Raw genomic sequence first — 25,806 nt, 5'->3', positions numbered from 1 at the left:
GCAGCGCCCTTTAGGCAAAATTTTCGCTGATCGCGTCGCTTAGAAGCGTCTTGCAAAGAGCTGTTGGGTGTCGAGTGTTCCCCGGACGAAAGAGAGAGAGAAAACAGGAAAGGGGTAATACTCGCCAACGGCCGATACATTCGCTGTGGACCCTGACACTGAGCTCCATCTTCCCTCAGGAACCCCCGGAACTGTCTCCGTAGGACTTCAAATTACCACCTCAGCCCACATTCATTTCGTATTGGATTGGCCCTGCCGTAGGCTGCCGCGATTCAGGAACCGGGTGCTTGGTCGATCGCAACTGCCGAATAGAATCTGAAGGCCAACCCGGAAAAGCGTCCGAGTTTTGCAATTGCAATTCAAAGACCTTGCATCGTCCCGATTTGGATTGTTTGGAGATTCCTCCTGCTTGTTGATAAACCTCCTTCATCAGTCGGACATTTCCCCTCCACCTTGCGTTAGTCTTGGGCCGGACATTTTTAGACCTTGTTTACTCATCTTTTTCTTTGATTGTCGTGAGCAGGAAGACGGTCGCGACCGCACAGCAGCCAACATGGGATTGGTACCAGAGTCTCTATGGCCCACCGTCATTGAGATGTGGGTGGAATATGCCATCGGCATACTCGTCCTGTTTCTCCGCGTCTTCAGTCGGTGCAAGATGGTTGGCTGGAAATGGCAAGGCGACGATTATTTGGCGATTTCAGCCATTCTATTCTTCACAGTATGTCACGCGACACAGCGAGTGGGCGCGGCGGGATTTTGGCTGACAACCCCTTAGTTTGAGGTCATGATGTGCCAGATCATTGGTAATTGCGACGCCCTTGTGACCACCTCGTAACTGCTCTAACACCGCGACTTTAGTTGAGAAGGGAAGCATTACTGGCATGACAGATGCAGTTGCCCTCACATTGACTCCCGAAGAGTACAAGAGTCACGAGACCGGCGCTAAGTGGCTGTTCGCGGCGTGGTACATTTACGTCAGCTTGATCTGGAGTTTGAAGGGCATCATGCTGTTTTTCTTCTTCAGGGTCACGTAAGCCAGTCCCAATTCGGAAGAGGTTACAGAATTTCCTAGCCGCTAACACTATGTGCAGCAAGTCTCTCCCCGAGGAACGCCTGGTCAAGGTGGTCTCTGTTATCACCGTTGCCGCATACTTGGCAACTCTTGCAGTCATCACTGGTCACTGCCGCCCGATCCACAGGCTTTGGCAGGTGTACCCCTACGCCGGAGGTACGTGATAGCTTCCTGATCAATCTTTTGATTAATCACGTATGACGATACTAACACCTGCCTGAAGATGATTGTACCCAGAATAGGTCCAAGTACTACGCGCTGGTCACAACCAATGTTTTGTAAGATTGGCTGCTGCATGTCTGATATCCGCAATTCATTGGCTAACTTTGTATTCCATAGCACCGATATTTTGATCATGTACATCCCGATCCCCCTGCTGTGGAGGTTGCAAACCACGTTGAAGAGGTAGGTTTTCCTCATTATTGCCAATCCTCTAGGGCGTGCACTAACACAGCATACCAGGAAACTGTCCTTCGGTTTGATGTTCTGCGCCGGTTTCTTCATTGTCATCTGCACCCTTCTCCGCTGCATCATCTGCCTGCAGACGCCCGAGAGACTTGATCTGGGTCTTAACTGGTCTATCCGTGAAACCGTAAGAACTCCCCACATTGTATTTACCAGGGAGCGCTTCTCTAACATTTTGACTTGCAGGTTATCGGTATCATCTGCACCAACGCGCCCTCGATCAAGCCCCTCTTCCCCAGCCGCCACAAGGGATCGACCGCGAACAGCCATACCCCCACCGGACTCGTCACCTTCGGCGGTACCGGCTCGAACCACAAGCGATCGCGCTTGAGGGAAGACCACGAGAGAATTCCCGACGACGGATCGGTTGGTAGCCAGGAGCACATCGTGAAGCCGAAGGGGGGAAACCAGACCAGCGCGTTCGCTGACAACCGTAGCGACGATCGCAGCTTCGACGATCAAGCGAGGTATAATGGGGGCATTCAGGTCAAGAGCGAGTACAAGGTTGAGGTCCGGTAAATCGGTTGAACAGGGAATAATCCGACGTCTATGTTGGCACTCGTCAAGGAAGACAGATGCGCACGCCCAAAGATGCGTCTAGAGGCATGCCACGGAGAGCAGATTATGCGTGAGCTCTGGAGCTCCGCTCTGTACCCGAGTGTTGATCCGGATCAACATCGTCCTCGGTGCATTTGTGTGCGAGATCATTAGAGGCTCACAGAGGATATACCTAGGCAATACCCAGGAGTCTGGAAGAGACTGCGCGTTTGATGAGAGATATGTAAACCACGAAGATAATGTACTATAGTTTAACAACAAAGTAATGTGGTTACCAAGACAAGGTTTCGCTGCCCTAGTTCCAAACGTCAAGTATCCATGTTCCCAACTTGTGTCTTCTTTGACATCTCGACTGGATCAATGTTGCCTTTGCCCACCGAAGAAGCTTGACAGCTGGCACAGGCTGTAATCTGGCCATATACCTTGTTCTCTCCGTTTTGCTGCTCGCTTCTGCCCCGTTTCCACTCAGTCATTGATAGCCGACGAACCTCTTATCAGAAGAGTTGATGGGACTGTGGGCCATTACGAAAAATGGATTTTCCGCCAAGTCGCGGCCCTTGATTGAACCCACTTCATTGGCTAAACCGAAAACGGTTGCATTTCCGGGTTGACGAAACCTCTTCCGAACCCACATTTCGGTCTCGCCTCATCAATGCAAGCCTCGTATCAAGGCCCATGGACTTTGCGGAGTACAAAGTAGCATTCTGAAGAACGCCTTGCAGTGACGTTGTATCCTGATTTGAAAATCTGTACGGATACAGCGCCTAAGCATGCAACACGGAGTCTGGTCTGCAGACTAGGGACTGTCTGGCAAATTTGGTATCCGTACAGAGTACACAAGGTAAGAATAATATTTTTATCTCATCCGTGCTCCAGTCTTGTATCCTAGTGATGTTACTTCCCTCATAATGTAATGGCTTTCCATCACATCACCGTTTCCGTGTTAGGTGCTCCTCTATCATCGACTCCAAGCCCAGCCAACTATTCTCTTTTGATCGCGAATCCATTTGGCAGCACCTACTTCAGGCCGCATGTAAATGATCGTATCAAATGTCGGCGGGAATCTCCAGGCCGCTGACTAACGATATCCTTCGTTGATGAAGATCAATGTGGGTATGCTGCGGAAATTTGATTCCCCGTAAAAGACAACAAGAGTCAGGAGGGGTTCATCTACGAGATTCGTCAAGAATTGCTCGTTGTCGCCGAATCATAGCATACTATACAGAAAGTCTCTTGTTACCCATGCCCGGTAAGGGTAGCCCGTTGCCATAATCACGGGAGAAGGAGACGCTGAGACACATCGCACGATGTCTATCGGCCGAAACAATTGGTTGGACGTTTTGACAAGAAGTGGTGGCATGGAGAAGAACATGAAATGGCTTGCCTGATTGGCTGGAGGTCAATGTGAGACGCTTGCGTGCCAGTTTTCAACGCTTGACACGGCAATCCCCCATTCCCGCTTCTGTCTTCCACGCTCCAGAACGAACACAATTGACCCGGTTTGAAACAAGCGCGAGGAGCTGAAAGCTTTCAGCTGCTCAAATGCGCGCTTGGCTGAGAGTCGACCGTTCAATCCCTCACCTGCATCCGTAGATCATGGCGGTTGGCTGGCTGCATTCAGGCCAGTGGAAATACCGGCTCGAACTCTCTTCTGATGTTGTCTTATTGCGGCACGGAACGCCGCCCTTAATTGCTTGGCGGCCACGTGCCGGCCCGTCCCTTTTGCTGGACCGGTGGGAGTTGCCATGAGGCCCGAATGTCCACTCCGTGATGTCCATCCTAAATCACGAGTTTGCCCACAGCCAGTTTTCCCGATGCTCGAGGTTTCGTAGGGCCATCACAGAAAAGTCCACAATACCTCCAACTGGTTCGCATGAGCGCAGTCAACAATGGCATTCGATTCCGTTGGGATCTTAGGTCTTGACCTGCGTTTCGCCGCCATTTTGCCATTGCGATGGAATTCTGAGGTCGAACAAGAATTCCTTGGCAGCGACCCCTAGAGAGACGGTTTCGAATGTGACGAAAAGCGCCACCAAGTTCCAGCACAAGCCCTTTCGACTTTGAGTTCGCCCTTCGCAAGCCTCAATGTGTCGTCGCCAGGACAATTCCTCCGTGCGTGAGAAAAGACAGTGTTGATCACTTTTGAGGTTTGGTGTGGAGTAGGCCAAATAGGCAGGATTAAAAGAGATTGAATATCCTTTGCTATGGGCTATTATCGATGCACAGCCTAAGAAACAAGCTCTCTACTCGCCTCTCAATTAGCAAAATAACCCAACATGCTGTCCCTTCGCCATGTTTGGGTCATCGTCACTGATGTTACCAACTCGCTATTCGGATCACCCTTTCTCAGCCAGGGCCTCCAATACCCCATAGGAGGCAAGTTTGGCGCGTCTCGCCCTAGCATAGAAGCTGTCAAACCCGGAACCCCCATCTTCAGGCCTCCCGGCAGCAATATCGATGATTTCTGGTGCGACTATTCCAAAAGTATGCCTGGCTTCGAGCCTTGCGCAACACCTGAGGACCCCGGCTGTTGGCTGCGCAATCCTCAAACAGGGGAAGAATACAACATCACGACTGACTACGAGAATATTACTCAAACACCCGTAGGAGTCCCGCGCGTGTATTATCTCGACGTGACCGACGGCTCTGTCAACGCTAATGGACTGGACTTTGGCCAAGGCAAGCTTTTCAACGGGTCCTTCCCTGGACCGCTCATTGAGGCCTGCTGGGGTGACACCGTGGAAATCCATGTGCGCAACTCTCTCGCTTACAACGGAACCAGTATTCACTGGCACGGTCTTCGGCAGTGGCAGACGATGCATATGGATGGTGTCAATGGTATCACGCAGTGCCCAATTGCCCCAGGGTCTGAGTTTGTCTATCGATGGAACGCAACCCAGTATGGTACCTCGTGGTATCACAGCCACTACTCCGTGCAGTACGCTGATGGACTACAAGCACCTATCGTAAGTGCTTTACCTCGACTCTATTGACGACCGTCGTCGTCTTAGGCATGATCTACTCACAACTAGAAGACTATACATGGACCAACTTCTTATGCATATGACGTTGCAATCGAGCCGATCACAATCACCGATTGGGGTAAGTTACTCGAAGTTGTTCTTCCTGCCAAATGCCGCGGTCATCGATGATGTTTGCCATTCATGACTGCTATGTGAAATTAACAGCTAACTTGTCAACTGCAGCCAACAACAGTGCCTTTCAAAACATCTACAAAGACCCAGACACAATGGATATTCTCCTGGGTGGAGTCGGCAACATAAATCGATTTACGGGGGGCGCGATCGAAAACACCGAAGACATTCCACCTGGCTTTGAGATAATTTTCGACGACACCGATCCTAACCCTGCAACTGGTGCAACGCGCTATCTCCTTCGCTTAATCAATACGGCCTTTGACAACGCCTTTGTTTTTTCGATTGATAATCATTGGCTGACAGTTGTGGAGGCCGACTTCGTCCCCGTCAAGCCTTTCGTGACCACCTCAATCTTCCTCGCAATCGGCCAGAGATATAACGTCATCGTCGAGGCAGTGCCGGAGCCAGACAGTTCGAACGACCCTTATAACCCTGTTCCAGAGGACCGCAACTTCTGGATTCGGACATATGGCATGGATGGATCTTCACTTTTCAAATTCTTTCAACCACAGCCACCAACAGACCGCCCTGTGGATATGCAGAATTACATGAAGACTGGTATTCTCCGCTATGACAAAACCAGCACGGCTGATCCCACGTCCACTCCGTGGAAAGTCGATCTCACCCAGTCCGACAAGTCCATCAATGATCAGTTACAGCCCATGCTCCCGTGGCAGGTGACCAAAGCGGCAAACGGAAACGGAAACGGAGAGGTATTTGGCGTCGTGAATTTGACTTCTGGGCAATACGCCACGTCCTTCCTTGCCTTCGAGCGGCCCGGCGACAAGGCTGTGACACCATTCCAAACGACATACGGCAACCCGACCTTCTTGAATTTAGACAATGTTGGGGATGAGTGGCCGGTGGGTTGGGTTGTTGTGCCGGAAAACTACACAGACACAGACTTTGTAAGACCGAATCCCTCAAGTCGCGTTGTCGATGGACAGCGGCTGGTATCTTTGAAGCTTTCTGTAGACAGCCGTATCGCTGACTGCCATTCTCAGGTATACCTGGTTATCAACCAACCAGCTTTTGGACCGCATCCAGTAAGTGATGGCCTTAATGTCACATATTGTATGGGCCTGAGAAGACTCACTCGTCATTAGATCCACCTTCACGGCCACGACTTCGCCATCGTTGAACAAAACGACACTGCTGGCTTCAACGCTAGCAGCTTCTATCCTAATACAACCAACGTCAACTTTCCCCGCCGTGATGTGGTGTCGGTTCCGACAGACGGACACGTTGTCATTGCTTTCAAGGCCGATAACCCCGGCGTGTGGTTAATGCATTGCCACATCGCGTTACACGCCTCTGGCGGCCTATCTTTGCAGATTCTTGAGCGGCAGGGAGCAGCCAACGTGATTTGGCCTGCAGGAAACTCCACCGCCCTTGACACAGCCCATTCGCTTTGCGCCAGCTGGAACAGCTGGGCATATGACTGCAGGAACATGTGGCCAGGAAACACGAACACAACGGACGACCCATACTATCCTTCCTGCGTCGACTCTACCAACCTTCAGAACGATTCGGGTGTGTAAAGATAATCTGATGCCGCTGGTTGGGATGGGATGAAGGCATCATCTTTTGTCACAGAGCCTACTTGGGCTCGAGCAGATCGGGCGTGAAGGAAGTGCGCTTTGGAAGGATTTCAGTGGAGATCAAGCTTGTCGTCAGCCAAATTACGGACAGTCTTAATGGGACAACAAAAGAACCCTTCGATGGGATCAATGTGAAAATGCACCATATGCTGTGTGCCAAAACATACGAATCATACGATGGATCTGATGATTTGGCACAATTAACCCTCAAGAAAAGTTGATATTATATTCAGAATTATTAAAAAAATCAAAAGTCCATAGTGGAGGGAACTCTTAGCACGTCTCGATCGTAACAGACTGATTTCCCCTAGTTTCATCAAACCCTTCTCGATAAATCTTACCCCTACCAAAATTCCATCTTCGTCCTGCATGTCATCTCCGTCAAAATCATCGCTGTCTTCATCCAGACAAGTGAGACAAGTGATTACCACGGAAGCATACTTGTCCCCCATTCGAGTTGGCAAGCGGTCCTTCGCCAGGCTCACCAGCTGATTCTTGATCTGCTGCGTTTGCTCAATATTGCCTGGCTGGAACTTGAAATCGGCCAGGCTCAACCCTAGTCCCATCCCTGGCACCTTTTTACTGCTGGCCTCGCCCGCACCGGAGTTGTATTCCACAAAACTGTCCCACAATCCAAGCTCAAGAAGACAAACTCCGAGGCTGTATACATCATGTTGCATGATGTACGCTTCCTGGGCCTGGATGCCCTGGCGAGTCGGGTGCCTGTATAGGTTCCTCTCCCACGCATCGTCGCCAACCTTCAGCGTGTGGAAGTTCACATTGCGGAAAGAGTCGAAGCCAAGGAGGTATGCCGAGAATATCTCGCAAGACTTTTCGGAGCCGTGATCGGGAAATATTAAAATGGTTTCGGGGCGGATGTTCTTGTGAACAAAGTCCAGGGTGTGGATGAAGCTAACCGCTCTGGCCAGCTGTTTCGCAATTTCCACAACTCGAGTCAAGCTAAGCATGCGCTCCTGTAGCAAAAGATTTCGTAAGCTGATGGGAGGTCTGCGCAAATCGGTGCCAGGTAGTTGGAAGGCCAAGCTCATTGACGCAAGCCTTTTTGTCTCGGGGCTTTTACGCTTGACAACGCCTTTGCAAGGCAGAAGACCAAAGAGCTCTATGTCCTCTCTTTTCAGCTTCTTGGCAAGGCTCTCAGTGTCTGTTCTCAGGCGGGACAGGTCGTAGCTACTGTCGCAAGCAATGGCGTCTACTGCAAACAGTTTCTCGGAAGCTTTCCTGCGAATCAAAACCGTGCTAGAGTATTTGATGGCCCAGGTGTTGGCCCAATCCAGACCATCTTCTGGAAGTGTGATATGCATCTCTTTGCTCCCGTCTCCCTTCACCATACTTCGGATACTCTGTGCAGATGCTAGCGTATTGCTAGGTTTGGCTGCTTGCAAGAACATCGTTTCGCTTTCTGTGTCGCCGTGCTTGGACAACTCATCGTCGATCAACTTGTTTCCCATCCGAAGTATCAAGTACCACGTCGGGTCAAAGATAGTTTGCCACTGTTGAAGCTGGGTAATTGAGTTGTCGATTGCCTCTCGAACCCTCGCATACTTCCATCTCTTAACAGATGACTCGGGTCCCGATTTGACCACCGATTGGATTCTCGAAATTGCCAAGATTAACTTGCTTTTGAGAACCTCTAGAACTTCGACGTGAATGCGACAATGGTCCTCCTCCAGTGCTTCCGCGATTCTCTTGACAAACTCGACTTGAATCGCAGTCTTGCTCCAGATGGCCTCTACGATGAGCAGTCTGGATTGGACAGCTTCCGTGGCACCTTGGATATCTCGATAGGCTTCGATTAACCTTTTTCCATATCTGTGTACTGTGAGTAAAGCTTTTGCACTTGGGTAACTGGAAGTTCGTAACCATACGTGAGACATAGGTCTGCAGCCGAAACGGCAGCTAAAACTAACTCAACTGACATTGGATCGTTGGGCTATATTAAGACTAGATCGGTACGCAAACTAAACGCGAAAGAAAAGCGGCAAGGACGAGGTAAATTCAATGCACAACAAACAGGCTGCCTTTTTGTATCTAGTTTGACTGGGGCTGGCGGGTCTGGGTCCCGCTGTAATGCAGGTGTTGGCGAATACAGATACAAGGTCCCATGCAGGCAGGCCTTACGACCAGGCTGAGGATTACGGCCAAGACCCCGCGCGTAAAGCTGACGACCCGGATTGACGATCAAACGAGCACTTCACACCCACATTCGAGAAGTTACCGAACCGAATTGCTATTTGAGGGTGGTGAGTACGTGTGCTCATGTATGGTTTTCATTGGCGGCTAACTGGTATATTCGCCGAGAAGAGGTGATCACGATATGACATTGTCAAGCAAGAACCCTTGACGACCCCGCATGATTCAGCATGTCGCCGTCGTCGGACCTGGTGCAGGAATCGAAGCTCGAAACAACGTTCTCCCCTGCCTATACCCAACATACATTTTACAAGCGTGGGACATCCGGACGCGAATGGAAAATACGGATACAGGAAAGATGGACGCGAAAGAGACGGTTAGGCCAAGGTGCCTATGGCACAGTGTGGCTGGAGACATGCGATCGACCCGCTAGACAATATAGCCCTACTGTCAGAGCAGTCAAGGAAATACCGATTGACTCAACTTTGACGGAGAAAGTGGACTACTATCGGGAGCTCGAAGCTGTCATGAAGTTCTCACAGGAGCGGGTAGGCAGTACCTATGCCGATAGCGGAGTGCGAAGATCAGTCTGAGCAGTGCTGATGTTTATCGACAGTACACGCCATCATTCGTCCAGTCATACTTTTTTTTTTTTTTTTTTTTTATTGTTTAACGCCTGTTACGTCCCTTTTTGGGCATAAGGCGTCTGCGCCGGCGATCATGCTCGCTACTTATGTATATATAAGTCCTAGCTATGCTAGCTCAGAAATATTCTAAGGAAAGATAATAAAGAGAATAGATAATACGAAAAGAGAATAATAGTATATTAAGAACTCCTATAATCTAATACTATAAAGTAAGTCTTATAGTCCTATTAGTTTTACTTAAAGCTTTAGTAGGTATAATCTAAAGAAGTATAAATATATAGGTTATATAGAAGGGGGTAGAAGGTTTATATTATAGTAGTATTATAGTAAGTTTAGTAAAGTAAAACTACTTAAAGGACTTATTATAGTATTATTACATATAGAGTAGTTTCTAGGTTACTTAAGACTATATAGGATACTATATCTCCTTTAGGAGTATATACTAAATTAACTTTAAAGTAGGATTCTATAATACTAATATTCCTAGAATAGTAATATCTACGCTTAGTATTAATACCCCCTTAAGGTTAAGATATTAATAATAAGTACTATTTTATTAAGTTAAAGGTGATAGTAAACTAATATTAATACCCCTTAAGGTTAAAATACTAACTATTAATAATAAAGTTTTAAGGGATTAAGTTAGTAACTAAACTAATATTAACGCCTTTTAGAGCTAAAATGCTAATAGCTTAGCTAAAGTTTCTTAAGTAGATAATAATAACGCTTAATATTAATACTTTTTAGGGTTAAGGTACTTAATATTACTACTAGAAGCTTATAAGAGGTAGAGTAGTAGTAAACTAATATTAATACCTTTTAGGGTTAAGATATTAACTATTAATACTTATATCTTATTAAATAAGATTACTAGTAGACTAATATTAATACCTTCTAAGGTTAAGATACTAACTATTATTACTAGAGTTTTATAGGTTAAGAGGTAATATAGTATAACTAAACTAATAAAACCCTTAAAATACCTACCTTTAAAAAGCACTTTATTAGTAGGGATATAAGGGTTTAATAAATATTTATAGGGGTTTATTATATTATAAGTATAAGCTAGAGATTAAGAATTAGCTTTAGCTAAATATTATCTATAATTAATCTATATTATAGATAGATTTTAGTAAAGAATTAAGAGTAATAAAGTAGCGCTATAAAATTAAGCTATTCTTATTTTAACTTTATAGTAGTATATTTAGCTTTAGTAACTTAAAGTTTAAACTTACTTACTTTATAGTAGAATAATAGGTATAAAGGAGTTTTCTCTTTTCTATATAAGTAATAGAGATAAGCGTCTTAGTAGTTAAAATGCTTATAGTAAGCTATGAAGTCTTTATAGCTACTTTATGCTACTATAAACTAATAGAGTTCTTTTCTCACTAAAGTCTTAAGCTCTTAGGTTAATTTAAATAAGATATTAAGTTTAAGCTTAATATAATATTTAGGCTAGTTTTAGGCTTATTATTCTCTAAAAGCTTTAAGCTACTATTCCTATAATCTCTACTTTATATAAGCTACTATAAGTAGCTATATATATAAATCTAGAGAGGGTTAAGTAGACTTTTACTTCACTAGGAAGTTAGTATATTTATTACTTAATATATCTTTATACCTAAGGGTTTATTAGATCTCTATAGGTATTAAAGTAATCTTTACTAGTTATCTAAAGTCTAAAATAGCTTCTTATAATAAGGTTAGTAGTACCTCTTATAAGTAATAAATTATAGCTTAATTATTTAGGTATACTATAATAGTAGTAGTTTTATTATTTAGTAAGTAGAGTGCTATAATAAGGCTAACCCTAACTCCTTCTACTTTAGCATTAAAGACTTTTACTTTAAGGAGCTTATAGCTACTATTATAGATACTTATATTATCATAGAAAACTATAAAGCTAAAACCTATTTCCTCTAAGGATAGTTATAAACTATTAGTATAAACTACTAGTTATCTTAATAATAAGCTCTTAAGCTATTCTATATACTACTTTACAGCTATCTTTTTATTAACTACTTCTATTAGTAGTGCTATAAAGCTAAAATCCCTTAAGGATAGCATTAGTCTTATAATTTATAGAACACTTAATACTATTTCTATAAGTATAGTTAGCCTAATAGGCTTCCTAGCTTAATATAAGGAGTTATAGTTCTATACTTATATAATAAAGAGGTGATTTCTATCTAGCATTTTTAAATAAAGCGTAAATCTTATCTTTATAGTATTAAGAAGGAGGTATATTAATAAAGTACTAATCTCTCTAATATAAGCTTTTATTAATATTATATACTATACTAATATAGCTCCTCTTAGCGTAATATTAATTACAACCTAAAATCCCTCTAGTAACCCTTTCTATTTAGTATTAACTTTTAAGTAATTATCCCCTTATAACTTTATACCTAGCTAAGTAAAGCTAAAATACTAAATCTTAAAGCTAAAGTATACTTTAAGGAGCACTATAATATAAACTATTTTATATATCTATATTAATAAAGTACCCCTATAGACCTTATTTAAGCTCTTTAGATATCCTATTATTACTTTAGTTATACTCTTCTATTCCTAAATATAGTAATAAAATTAGAAGTTTTTATTAAAGTATATACTAAGCTATCTTATAACCTCTTTTAGCTAAATAATTAGGTCCTTATACTAAATAGTAAGAGTAAGCTAATTATATTTTTATATAAAGTAGATTAGTTTAGTCTTTAAGAGATTAAAGTTAGTAATATTCTCTTTTCCCTAGGTAATTATATTATTTAGGATTTTCTATATAGCTTAGGTTATTTCCTCTAGGTTATTTCTAATATAGAGGATATTATAGTTATCTATATATCTAAATTAAGTTTTAGTAAAGCTAATATAGTAAAGCTTATTAGTATAGTTAAAATAAAGTATTAATAAAGCTAAAGAGCTTTAAAGTAGCCTGTAGGCTAATAGCGCTATTAGAGTTTTATATCCCTTATAGTAGATACTTATTAAGTATATATTATTTAGGTAGTAGACTTAGGATATAAGATTCTCTAGCTAGCTAAAGTAATAAAGCTGCTAGTATAACTTATTCTTTAGGATAATATTAAAAGCACCCTCTATATTTATAGTAATAAAGGTTACTATTTAACCCTTATTAAGTACTACCTTAATATTATATATTACTATACTAGTAATATCTATTAAAGAGCGTTTTAGTAAGGCGCTTATAACTTATAAGTAGAGGACTTTATACTCTATACTAAGCTATACTATACGTCTTATAATAAGTCTCTTAAGCTTTTTTCTAATAGTTAAGAGTAATAAGATAAGCTGCTAGCTTTTATAAGTACTAGTATCCTTATTTAGCTTTAGTATTAATAATACCTTAGCTTCTTACTATAAATAGGGGTAATATCTTACTATTAAGTAAGCTTAAAAAAGTCTATAGATATATAACTTAATATATAGCTAAGCTATAGAAAGTATTATAATAGTAATACTATTAGTGCTTAGAGTAGTATTACCTACCTTTAAGATAGTACTTTATACCTCCTCTAAGTAGACCTTTAGGTTAAAAGGAATTATTTAGTAGGGAATAATAGGAACTTATAGCTAAATATTATTATCTACTATATAAACTTCTAATAGTTTCTACTTAAGATATAAGGTCTTCTTATTAAAGTTAATAATAAAACTATTATTACTTTAAAGAGGAGGGGATTAAAACTAGCTCTTAGAGTTCAGCTAGCTTATAATATTATATAGTATTTTTACTAAGTTAATACCTTTAACTTAACTAATCTATATATTTATTTTTATATTTATAACTATCTTATCCTAAATTTTCTTTACTGCTTTTATCTCTAAGTCTTATAGGTCCTAAGTAATATTATATTATTATTTCTAATCTTTATAAGTAGTATTATAGTTTTTTATCTACTAAATCTTACCTCTACTTCTCTTTCTATAGTATTTACTTTTTATTATAAGCATAGTTTATAAAAGGGTAGTAAAATCTCTTACTATATTATTAAGCTTATTATATATAGCTATAGCGTCTAGGAGAAGCTAAATATACTCTACTATATATTTAGTATAAAGAAGGAGTTCTTTAGGTCTAAGTTTATATTTAGCTTACTCTACTAAAGGAGGCCTACTAAAATCTAAATAAGAGAGAGTTATAATAATAATATAGTAGTCTAAACTTATAAAGAGGTGCTTAGCTACTTATAATCTAGCGTAAGGGATATTTAAAAGCACTAAGTTAAAGGTATTACCTACTTTATAAGTAAGAATACCTAGTTAGTTAAGTAGAATAAGTTCAAACTAGTTAAGCTAGTCTATAAAAGTAATAGTACTAGAAATAAGGTTTACCTCTAGTTACTAAGTCTTATAGAGGTAATTAAAGTTACCTATAACTAATATACTATAAAGTAGTTCCTATAATATAATAGTATTAGGCACTATTTAGTTACCCCTTTTATAATATATATTAAGGATATATTAACTTATAATTTTCACCCCTAATAAGTTATAGTATAGTTTAAAGGTAATATTAAAGGAGCTTAAGGTTAGTAATATCTTTTTAATATATATAATAACTTAAGGTTAGGTTTTCTTTAAATCCTAATTATAGATAGGTATATATATATAATATTATAGGTGTGTTTTAGTCTTATTATTCTTCTTCTTTTTTATAATATACTAAGGTTCTTAGATAAGGATAACATTAGCGCTAGCTATGCTAGTAAATCTAAGGGTAATATTATATATTGCTTTTACTTTTTAGATATTAACTTAAAAGATATTAAGTAACTTATTTATTAGTAGTTTCTAGGTAATTTTAATTACAAAGCTTCTAATATATATTAAGCTATAGAGTAGTTTCTATATCTAAGAGCTATTATAAAGAAGAGGCTACTAAGCTAATATCAGCCTAACTCTTATTAGTAGAGTTATAGTTAAAGTCTAAGAGTTCTATAGTTATTCTATAGTATAAGCTAGCTATATTTATATTTTATAGCTATTCTAAGAGGGAGGGGATAAATATTAATAGGTCCTTTTCCTTAAGTCTCTATAACTTATTATATTATAATATTTTAAAGAGTCTAGCACCTTTATAGTAGTGTTTAAGCTTATTAGCCTTTACTATAACTTAGAGTTTACTACTAACTACCTTAAGTCTTAATAAGCACTTAGGGTTAGTACTATAGTAAGGTACTTTATAGTTAGCGTATTACTCTAAGGTAGTATATTTATTATTATTAGTATATTCTAGCTTCTTATAATAGCTATATAGCTATATACGCTTATAGTCCTTATAGTAGTACTAGTTAAAATAAGTTATATATTACTTTAGTATAAGGCGTTATTTTATCTTTTCTATAAAAGTAAAGCTAAAAGCTCTAAAGGGGGGGACTTCTTTTTTAAATATAATAATCTAAATCTATTTTTCTAAGTGTTTAATACTTTTTATAAAGAAGTATTAAACTAGTTCCTATTTTGCTATAGTATATATCTTATTATATATTAAATCCTTTACTAACTTATATTAGTTAGTATAGTAGTTATATATTATTTTCTTAACTCTATAGAAGGTATATATAGCTTAAACTATAGATTCCTTAATACTTATTATATTAAGTAATTCTAAAAGCTTATTATTATAAGTAAGTATAATTAATCTAATTTATTTATTTACTAATATAACTATAAAACTAGATAGAATCTAAATAATCTTTTTAATATCTAAGATATTAATATTATAACCTTCTATAAGTCTTTTATAGAGTACTATAGTATTAACCTTTCTAAACTTACTAGATTCTCTATAGTAAATAAAGACTTAGTAATCTCTATTAGAGTATTATAGCCCTCTAGTTCCCTTTTAAAAGCTACTTAAGTAAGTTATAGTTCCCTAATCTAACACCTTTATATAGCTCTAGTTAAGATAGAAGCTATTACTAACTACTCTAGTATAGCTACTAGGGGAGATAGAAGTATTATTAAAGCTATTTTATATAGTATCCTAAGAGGAGTTATAATCTAAGTAAGAGTAACTATTTTATTTATTTAGAAAGTAAAGAAGTATCTATTTAAAAAGCTATATAAAATATCTTATAACTTTAGTATTATTTAGATTAATAAGAAGTTTATTAATAATAGCCTTAAGTACTTTAAAAATCTTACTACTAACCTTATATTATTAGCAGTAAAGCTCTTTAATCTTAGTTATATTAAAAATTAAGTTAGTTATATTATATTAAACTTATTATTATTAGCCTATACTAAGCGTATTAAAGTTAGGCTAACTTACTCTCATAAACTAATTTACTTCTAGTAAATCCTCTATATATTACTTCTTAGTTAGTAAGTATTCTTTAGTAACTTTAGATCTTATAGTAAAGAGTATTACTTTTACTAGTAACTAGAAAGGTATTAATAGAGGATTAAGGAGATTAGGCGCTAGTAGGGCAGTTACGCTATAGGCAGCCGCTATACTAAATGCATTGAAGTAGCTAAAATAAGGTTATTAAGGATGTTAGTAGAGAGTAGTAGCATACGCTAACAGCACTTGCCGAGAAAAGTATATAAGAAGGAGAGTTATCATCCAGTCATACAGATAGTTCGAGAGTTCAGAAGCTATATTCATCGCTATAGAGCATGTGCTGCATGGTGACCTGCAAAACTACCTCTTGAGTCCTATTCCAGAAGACGAGGCGAGGATAATTACCTGCTAACTCGCGGAAGGTCTTCATCATATGTATATAAATAGGTTCCCGCATAGGGATTTGAAGCCAGGAGTACGTGCCTAGTGTGTTATAACCTATAAATAAGGATAACAGCTAAATAACCCACTTAGGTGTTAAGCAGCTAAGATAGGATATTTATACTATAGGATCATAAGAATAATAGTAACTCACTTAGTATAGAAGAACTATAGTATAAGTTATATAATAATAAGATAAAGAGAATAATTAGTAAAGTATAAGAGAGAATGCTTAGTAATTAGTTAGCTATGCTAACTAATTGTAATTACCTTATATACTTAGGTGATTACCTTTAAGGAGACTAAGAATATTATTTAAAACTTATATATAAGATAACTAAAAGCTTAGCTTAAGGTTATACTTCTATAGCTCTTTAGTAATTAACTTAGTATTTATCCTTAAGATACTCTTAGTTTACCTTTATTATAAATTATTTATTAAGCTTAAAACTAATTACCTTAGCTTCTAAAAATCTAATCTACTAATAGCCTATAACCTATAACTTAGACTATAGCCCTATATACTATTAAAATATATTAATCCCTAGCTTCTATTAGTAGACCTTACTATTAGATAGCTAACTATAATACTTTAATTACTCTTATTTAGTAAGTTAACTATTAACGCCTACTAATAGTAAAATAATAAGTATATCCTCTCACACTTCTACTAAGTCCCCTACCCTAAGAAGCTCCTCTTCTTCTAAGCAGCTTATTAGGAACCTAGCTAAAGAGCTTAAGGAAACCCTAATAGCAGTAAACTCAGACAACAAGGTCACCCTTAAGAAAGAAACCTATAATAAACTCTAAGCCTAAGTTAAGAAAGGAGATAATAATATTACTAAAGTCTAAACTATATATAACAAAATAGTAGCTAAACTCTAAGGTCTTAAATAGATAATCTAAGAACTTAGTAATAACCCCTAATATATCTTAGACCTTAAAAACAAAGTATACTAACTTAGAGAATAAAATAACACCCTCTAGACTACTACTAATATCATAATAACCCTAACTAGAGGATGCTAAAAACTTAAGCTTAGCTCCCTAATTACCTATAATAGTACCTTTAAATAACTTAAGCTATACTTAATTTAGATTAAAACCTACTATAATTTCTACTATAATAACTTTACTAACTAAATAGAAAAAGTTATCTATATAGCTACCTACCTTTATAAGTAAGCCCTTAAATAGTTTAAACCTATTTAAGAAGAATTCTTTAAGTATAAAACCTTAAATAAGTATTCTATAGAAACGCGTAATATCTATAGCAGCTTTTAAGGATTTAAAGACGCCCTATAATCCCTCTTCTAAAACCTAAATAAAAAACGCTAGACTAAATATAACCTCATATAGCTATAACAAACTAAGTTAGCTAAAAAGTATATTACTACCTTTAGATAACTTAATATCTAACTAAACCTTACTAAGGAAACTAAGATCTTTATATTCTACTAAGAACTTAAAGATAATATTAAAGATAAGATAGTTAAGCTAGATAAACCTAAAGATTTCCTCTAGTATGCTAGTATAGCTATTAAGATTAATAATTAACTCTTTAAATGAAGAAAAGAAAAAGGCAAAAGATAATAAGGAGCTAACTTTAGATATAAGTACTAATAGTAACTATAGCATAAGTTTAATAACTAGTAAAGCAATAATAAGCCTCATAATAACTAAAATAATACCTACTAAAATACTACCTATAGATAGTATAGCAGACCTATAACCCTTAACATAATAACTAAACCTAATAATAAAAAACCTTAGAACCTAAAATACTATAACTATAATAGATAAGGATATATCGCTAGAAATTATAAATAACCTAAAAAGCTCCCCTAGAAACTAGTAGCTAAGCAACCTCAATAAGTTAACATAATTATAAAAGCCCTACACGCATCTTAGTTATAAACTAAATACTATAATAATAAATGTTATATCTACCTTAAAGATAAGGAAATATCAGAATACTACCTAAAGGATAGCAACCTTAGACAATCTAGATATAATATAACTACACTAGACACTTACCTAAAGATTCTAGCTATAATATACTACAGCAACAGCAAGATTATTAGGAAACTAGCAGAGCAACTCAACAAAATGCTATAGGTATAATAGTTTAAACCTATCAGCACCTCCCCTACTATATATAATTAAGAACTAGAAGATAATAATAAGTAACAACTTAATAAGCTATAAGTAGCCTAGCTTATATATCTACAGAAGATCTAAGAAGAACCAGACAACTATATCTAGCATTAATAACTTAGAGCAATCGCCTCATATATAGAAAGATAAAAACACACATATAGAAACCCTACTAGAATTAAATAAATTAACTAAGAACTTAATAAATAAGTCTAAAGAAAACCTAATAAGGAAAATATTAAAGAGGAATCTAAAGAGGAAGAACCTAAATATTAATATAACCCTCTAATAGAATAACAACTCCTTAGTATAACCACTAACTAGACCTTCAGAGAAAGCAAAAGTTCACCCTATAACTCAGACAAACCTCATAATATTACTTAATAATATACTTAAGAAGAGATCACCTATAAGCTTACCCTTAGTATAAATAACTCTAGCTCTAAAGAGGAATCTAATAACTAAGAAGATAAAATTAAGCAACTCTTAAAGTACTAAGAAGTTAGCATACTCTAAGATAAATAATAGCGCTACTTCTATAGCACCCTAGCAGACCAGCAAGACTAAAACTATACACCTCAGCTATATATAGAAGACCACCCTATATTAAGAAGTAACTACTAACTCTATTAAACCCTCTTCTAGCCTTAATATTTCTATAATAAATATAAGGAATATATAGGAGATAAGCATAACTACTAATTCTACCCTAGAAGACTCAACAACAAGCCTATCAAAAATATCTACACTACACATATTATAATTAGATAGACTATAACAACTTTCAATAGAAGGATCGCTACCTTTTAGCTAAGCTTATAGTTCCCTATAAGATGCTAACATAATAATAGTATGAAATAAGATAAATACTATCACAACAAATACTAAGTCTACTACTAAAATAAAGCCTACGCATAGAGAATCATAAAAAATAAACTAAGACCTCCTTAAATTAGAATCCATAAGAACAGCCTTACTAAGGCAGTATAGAAAGGGAAATAAATCACTTACCTAAAACAAATAGAGTAGTTAAAAAACTAAACTCACCTACTAATAACAGATCACAACAAGCAATAAAGAAAAGATCTATCTACTAGATATCATAAGGATATAAGAAGAACCTAAAACTTAAAGTTACTATTAACAAATAAATAATACTTACGCTAATTAATAGCAGAGCTAAGGTAAATTTTATAGCCCCCTAAGCTATTAACAGGCTAGAAGTATAATAAGGAGGAAAAGAATAACTATACCCCTTATACATAGTAAAAGGAGAAGAATTTAAATATAAAAGAGGTACTATTTATAATAAAACTATACCCCTTAAGATAAGTTACTTAGATCAAAAAGAAAGAATCTAATTTAATATTACTAACATAAAGATATATAATATAGTGCTAAGATTACCCTAGCTATAAATAAATAACCTATAAATAGACTAAAGCAAAAGCTAACTCTAATAGGACTATAATAGTCTAATTACTAAGCAGCCCTATAGAAAGTAGGCCTTAAATAAACTAATATAATAAGAAACAGCAAAATAGTATATCTACTACCTTAAGGTAAAAGAAGCTATATCACAACAATTAATAACAGAAGATCTTAAAAACAATCTACTTCTATCTATCTTAGAAAAATATAGAGTTTATAAGAAACTCTTTACAGCTAAGTTAGAAACTAAACTACCTAAACATACTAGCTTTAACTATAAAATTCCCCTTAAAGAAGAAAAAGAACCATAATTCAACAAAATCTATAGCTTCAACTTAATAGAAATAGAAGCTTTAGATAAATACCTCAAAGAAAATCTCAAGAAAGGATATATTAAACCCTTAATATTACTAGTAAGAAGTCTAATCCTATTTATACTAAAGAAAAATAAGAAGTTATAACTATACATTAATTATCGCATACTTAATAAAATAATAGTTAAAAATTGCTACTTATTACTACTTATCAACAAAATAAAGAGACTCCTCTATAAAGCTAACTAGTTCATAGCTTTTAACCTCAAAAGTACTTATAACCTAATTAAGATAAAGTAAAGAGAAAAATAGAAGACTACCTTTAGGACCTAAAAAAAACATTTTAAGTACCTCATTATACCCTTCAGTCTTACTAATACCCCTATAATATTCTAAAACATAATTAATTCAGTCTTACATAAATATATTAATATCTATATAGTTATCTACTTAGACGATATCCTTATATTCTTACTAATACTAGAGAAATATAAAGAAGACGTTTACTATATCTTATAAGCTCTTTAAGAAGCTAAGCTCTTAGTAGAACCTAAAAAAAGCAAATTCTATACCTAAAAAGTAGAATACCTTAGATTTACTATCACCCCTAGAGAAGTTTAAATATTAGAAAATAAAGTTAAAACCATCAAAGAATAGCTAGAACCTAAGAACCTTAAAGAAGTCTAAAAATTCCTAAGCTTTATTAACTTCTACTAAAAATTTATTAAGAACTATAGCAAAATCAACATAACCCTCACTAACCTTAACTATAAAGATACCCCCTTCATATAAGAAGAACCACAATAAATAACTTTCCAGAAAATTAAGAACCTTATTAGTAATAAACTAATCCTAATAATACTAAACCCTATTAAGTAGTTTAAAGTAGAACTAAACTCCTCAAACTATACCTTTAGAGTATAACTATCGCAATAAGACTTAAAAAGAAAGCTATACCTATATACCTTCTTCTCTCAAAAACTCTATAAACCTAAGCTTAACTACTAAATTTATAATAAAGAACTTATAGTAATTATTAAAGCTTTTAAGGAATAAAGACTTAAACTCTTAAGAATAATTCATAAAGTACTTATATATTTAGACTATAAGAACCTCTTATACTTCACTACCTTAAAAGTATTAAATAAATAATAAGTTAGATAGTTAGAATTCCTATTAGAATTTAATTTCTAAATTATCTATCATAAAAGATTAGATAATAGTAGAGCTAACGCTCTTAGCTAATAACTAGACTATAATATCCTAGTACCTAAAGAAACTTAAGTAATTCTTAAAAGAAATAATAATAGAGATCTAATACTAGCTACTAAACTCTTAATAATAACTAAATAATCTAGCGCTAGCCTACCTAGCAAACTAGATAATAAAGCAATTATAAAGTTTCACGCTTACCCTACATATAGTTACTAAGGAATTATAAAAACCTAGAAATAACTATAATAACAATATAGAGAAAAAGTTACTAGAGAATATATAGTAAAAGTAATTAAGGATTATAAGGTATACCTAAAAAGCAAACCTACTTAATACTAACCTTATAATATACTATAACCTTTACTTATACTACAAGCTGCCTAGTAATCTATATCCCTTAACTTTATTATTAAGTTACTAAAATCTTAAGAACCCCTTATAAAAGTATACTATAATAGCATTCTTATTATTATAAACTAACTCATAAAGTACGCCTACTTTATCTTATATAAAGAAGCAAGTAACGCTAAAGAATATATATATATATTTCTTAAATATATTATCACTAACTATAAAACACCTAAGAAAATTATATCAAACAGAGATAAGATCTTCACCTCTAAATTTTAGAAATTAACTATAGCATAACTTAGTATTAAGCAATCTATATCTATTATATTTCACCTATAGACTAATAGATAAATAGAATAAATTAACTAAATCCTCAAAATATATCTCTACGCTTATATTAACTATAACTAGGATAATTAGGTCATATTACTACTAATCGCCTAGTTCGCCTATAATAGCATAATTAGAGAAAATACTAAGGAATCCTCCTTTTACCTTAACTATAGATTTAAACCTACTACCTATAGAGAACCCTAAGTAGGGCTAACTATAATTAGAGCTATCGCCTCAATAAGATAGATTAAAGATATCTAAAAAAATATACAATAGGAACTTAAATTTATATAATAAAGAATAACTAAATTTAGCAATAAATAAAGGATTAAGGGACTAACCTTAAAAGAGGGAGATAGCACTTATCTTATATAGCAAAATATTAAAACAAAATAACTAAATAACAAACTTAACTATAAAAAACTTAGACCTTTTAAAATCTCATAAGTTATTTCACTAATCAACTACAAGCTCAAACTCCCAAACACTATAAAGTATCACCTAGTATTTCACATCTTACTACTCAAACTAGCCCTATAAAGATCATAGACAAATAATATTATTATTATAGAAGATAATAAACTAAAATATAAAGTTAAATATATTATTAACCACCTAAAAGAACCTAAAAGATATTAATACCTCATTAAGTAGAAAAGATATAATTATAAAGATAATATATAAGAACCTACTAAAAACGTTACTAATATAATAGATAAACTCTCACTCTACTAGTAATAACATCAAAAACGAGGAGTTATACTAGCACTAGCTATACTAGTTAGTCAGTAAGTTATTAATAGCTACTAATAGATTAAGTAACTATATAAACATATTAGACTACTAATAGAGGTAGATAAACTATAATAAAGAAAACTATTTATTCACCTAGGAATACTTAAATATAACTAAAACTCCCCTAATAGAAAGTTCAGAATACTTAGATTCTAGTTAAAGATAAAATCTAAGTCTATTATACTAAAGCTACCTATAAACTAAACCTCTAATATAAGAGATACTACTAGCTCCTCCTTAGTAACCTCCTAACTTTTCCAAAATACTATTCTCTTCTACTTATATAAGCAATCTAACTACACTATAAACTCATCCAACTCAGCCTGCGCAGCACGTAAAGCAGCAGCCTTCTTTCTCAATACCTCTTCCTCAGCTACCTCAGTATCTTCTAAATAAACAGCCTCATCAAATAAGTAGTTAACTATAATAAGGTTAGTAAGCCTAAAATAAAACCTAAAGTACTAAAAAACCTATAAGTATAAATAATATCTACTACTATATCATAAAACTACCTTAAGTAAGTATACTTACTATAAACTTCACTACTAGGAAGAAGCTTACAGCACTTCCCTAAAGAGTAATAATAAGAATAAGGTATATTAATAACTACACTAAACTTAGTAATACGTAATATATAATTATAACGATAAAGAGTAGAAGTAACACTTAATTTCAACTTTTAGATATAACCTAACATAATATTAGTATCATAAGTAACTTAAGAAACATAATTAATAGATCCCTAACCTAAGACTAGTAACCTACTTATATTAAGCCTTAAGGGCAAAACCTTTAGAGAGAGGACCTAATATTATAACCTATAAATAAGGATAATAGCTAAACAACCTACTTAAGCGTTAGGTAGCTAAGATAAGATATTTATACTATAAGATTATAAAAACAATAGTAACTTACTTAGTATAGAAGAACTATAGTATAAGTTACATAATAATAAGATAAAGAGAATAATTAGTAGAGTATAAAAGAGAACGCTTAGTAATTAGTTAACTATACTAACTAATTATAATTACCTTATATACCTAAGTGATCACCCTTAGGGAGACTAAGAACACTATTCAAAACTTATATATAAGATAACTAAAAGCTTAGTTTAAGGTCATACTTCTATAGCTCTTTAGTAATCAACTTAGTATTTATCCTTAAGATACTCTTAGCTTACCTTCACTACAAATTATTTATTAAGCCTAAGACTAATCACCTTAGCCTCTAAAGATCTAATCTACTAACAGCCTACAACCTACAACCTAGACCACAGCCCCATATACTATTAAAACATATTAATCCCTAGCTTCTATTAGTAGACCCTACTATCAGATAGCTAACCATAACATAGTGGTAGTGATTAGCAACGGTGAATCGCTGACCAGAAGATTTGCAGAACATCCTGGTGGTGTCTCGAGGTCCCGACTGGCTTGTCCAAATTTCCGACTTTGGCATCAGTAGACGCTTGCGTCCCGATCAATCTACTCTTGCCACGATGCGAAGGGGCACCTTGGGATTTATTGCGCCAGAATTGCTTGGATTCATTACCGATTGTACCCATCCTTACGCCGTTGACATCTGGTCGCTGGGGGCTGTTGTGTTCACGATGGTGACCAAGACGCTCTTCATGACCGACTTTGGTTTGCTCCAAAAGTATGTCACAGCTGAATTACAACTTCCATCACAAGATCTCAGTGCTTGTGGGGTTACGAAATTGCTGGCAAGCTTTCTACAATCACTTTTATCCCCATTGCCCAAAGATCGACCGACAATAACGGGAATCATGAGTCATAACTGGCTTCAAAGTTCATCCAACGCTTCAGAAAAAGGTTCTTCAGAGAATGATTCGGAAGACGATTCAGAAGATGATTCAGAAGACGATTCAGAGGATGATTCTTCGAAGGATGATACTTCAGAGGGTGGTATTCAGTTTCAAGATGAGGTTGATCCAACAGATAATACTGGATCCGTTGCATCCGCGGCATGGAGCATCGCAATAATCTGCGCGAAAACTGCCAACGAGACACATAAGCCGTCTGCAATATCAACTACCCGCCAGACACATAAACTGTCTCGAATTCCACCTGACCTTAAGAAAAATGGTTTAACTGGTGGCATAAGGCTTATGCTCAGCAAGATAGGAGGAACAGAACCAGAAGATCCGCTTCGCCCAGCCCGTTTCCTCGTGGACGAGGCTGGCATAAAACACAGGACTGAGTACGATATGGCGCACTTTGACGTTTATGGAGAAAAGAAACCGGGACCGGAAGGACAACGCAAACGTCTTCGTTTTGGTCCAGAAGAGACGCATCAGCCGACACTGCGTTCACGCAAACAGAAGACCAAATCAAGGCAAAGACGAGACAAGCCCAAGAAGTCGCCCGATTATGTTTCGTCAAATCAGTCGAAGCTGAGTCTTAATAAACAACGAAATTCCCCAGCTCCTGCCACAACATCAGCAACGTCGAAAAGGCAAAGAGGGAACTGGGCAGGTATTTGGCCATGGACGTCAACGTCATCCTTAAAGGCATCGTCATCGAGGCCATCGTCCTCGAAGAAGTCATCTTCCGCCTCAAAAAGCACACTTCAACCCCCAAAAAGTCAAAGGCAACTACAAAAGAGACGCCAATCATGGATCAACCAATTGTGCACGCCGAAGCCTCCATCAACAAGCCAAGGGAAATTACAACAGTCATCCGCGCACATCCCTATGGGGATGACATATCAACCAACGAGGCTTTTACGAAAAACAACACGAAGTCAGATGGCACAGACGGGGAACGAGATCGTTTTCAGATGAA

General features: G+C 36.3%; 3 protein-coding genes across 3 annotated transcripts; 2 read left to right on the top strand and 1 right to left on the bottom strand.

Annotated features, from left to right (window-relative positions):
- Positions 1 to 553: 553 nt before the first annotated feature.
- On the top strand, positions 554 to 2,059 carry CGCS363_v008524 (uncharacterized protein; the record flags this gene model as incomplete). The annotated part of the gene is made up of 8 exons (XM_036640373.1): positions 554 to 721; positions 779 to 806; positions 862 to 1,033; positions 1,095 to 1,231; positions 1,299 to 1,353; positions 1,415 to 1,480; positions 1,538 to 1,667; positions 1,727 to 2,059. 8 exons carry the CDS (start codon positions 554 to 556, stop codon positions 2,057 to 2,059), a joined length of 1,089 nt encoding a protein of 362 aa, XP_036495156.1.
- A 2,315-nt stretch (positions 2,060 to 4,374) lies between these two features.
- Positions 4,375 to 6,797, top strand: CGCS363_v008523 (Laccase; the record flags this gene model as incomplete). The annotated part of the gene is made up of 5 exons (XM_036640372.1): positions 4,375 to 5,064; positions 5,131 to 5,200; positions 5,305 to 6,164; positions 6,261 to 6,302; positions 6,363 to 6,797. 5 exons carry the CDS (start codon positions 4,375 to 4,377, stop codon positions 6,795 to 6,797), a joined length of 2,097 nt encoding a protein of 698 aa, XP_036495162.1.
- A 58-nt stretch (positions 6,798 to 6,855) lies between these two features.
- On the bottom strand, positions 6,856 to 8,796 carry CGCS363_v008522 (uncharacterized protein; the record flags this gene model as incomplete). The annotated part of the gene is made up of 3 exons (XM_036640371.1): positions 6,856 to 6,894; positions 7,199 to 8,687; positions 8,744 to 8,796. The coding sequence occupies 3 exons, from the start codon at positions 8,794 to 8,796 to the stop codon at positions 6,856 to 6,858; spliced, it is 1,581 nt and encodes a 526-aa protein (XP_036495164.1).
- Positions 8,797 to 25,806: the final 17,010 nt, after the last annotated feature.

Source organism: Colletotrichum siamense (genome assembly GCF_013390195.1).
Source record: "Colletotrichum siamense strain Cg363 chromosome Unknown KSG_Cg363_contig05, whole genome shotgun sequence".
NCBI classification, from domain to species: domain Eukaryota; kingdom Fungi; phylum Ascomycota; class Sordariomycetes; order Glomerellales; family Glomerellaceae; genus Colletotrichum; species Colletotrichum siamense.
Note: the sequence above shows the minus strand (reverse complement) of the source record. Positions and strands in the feature narration are given on the sequence as shown.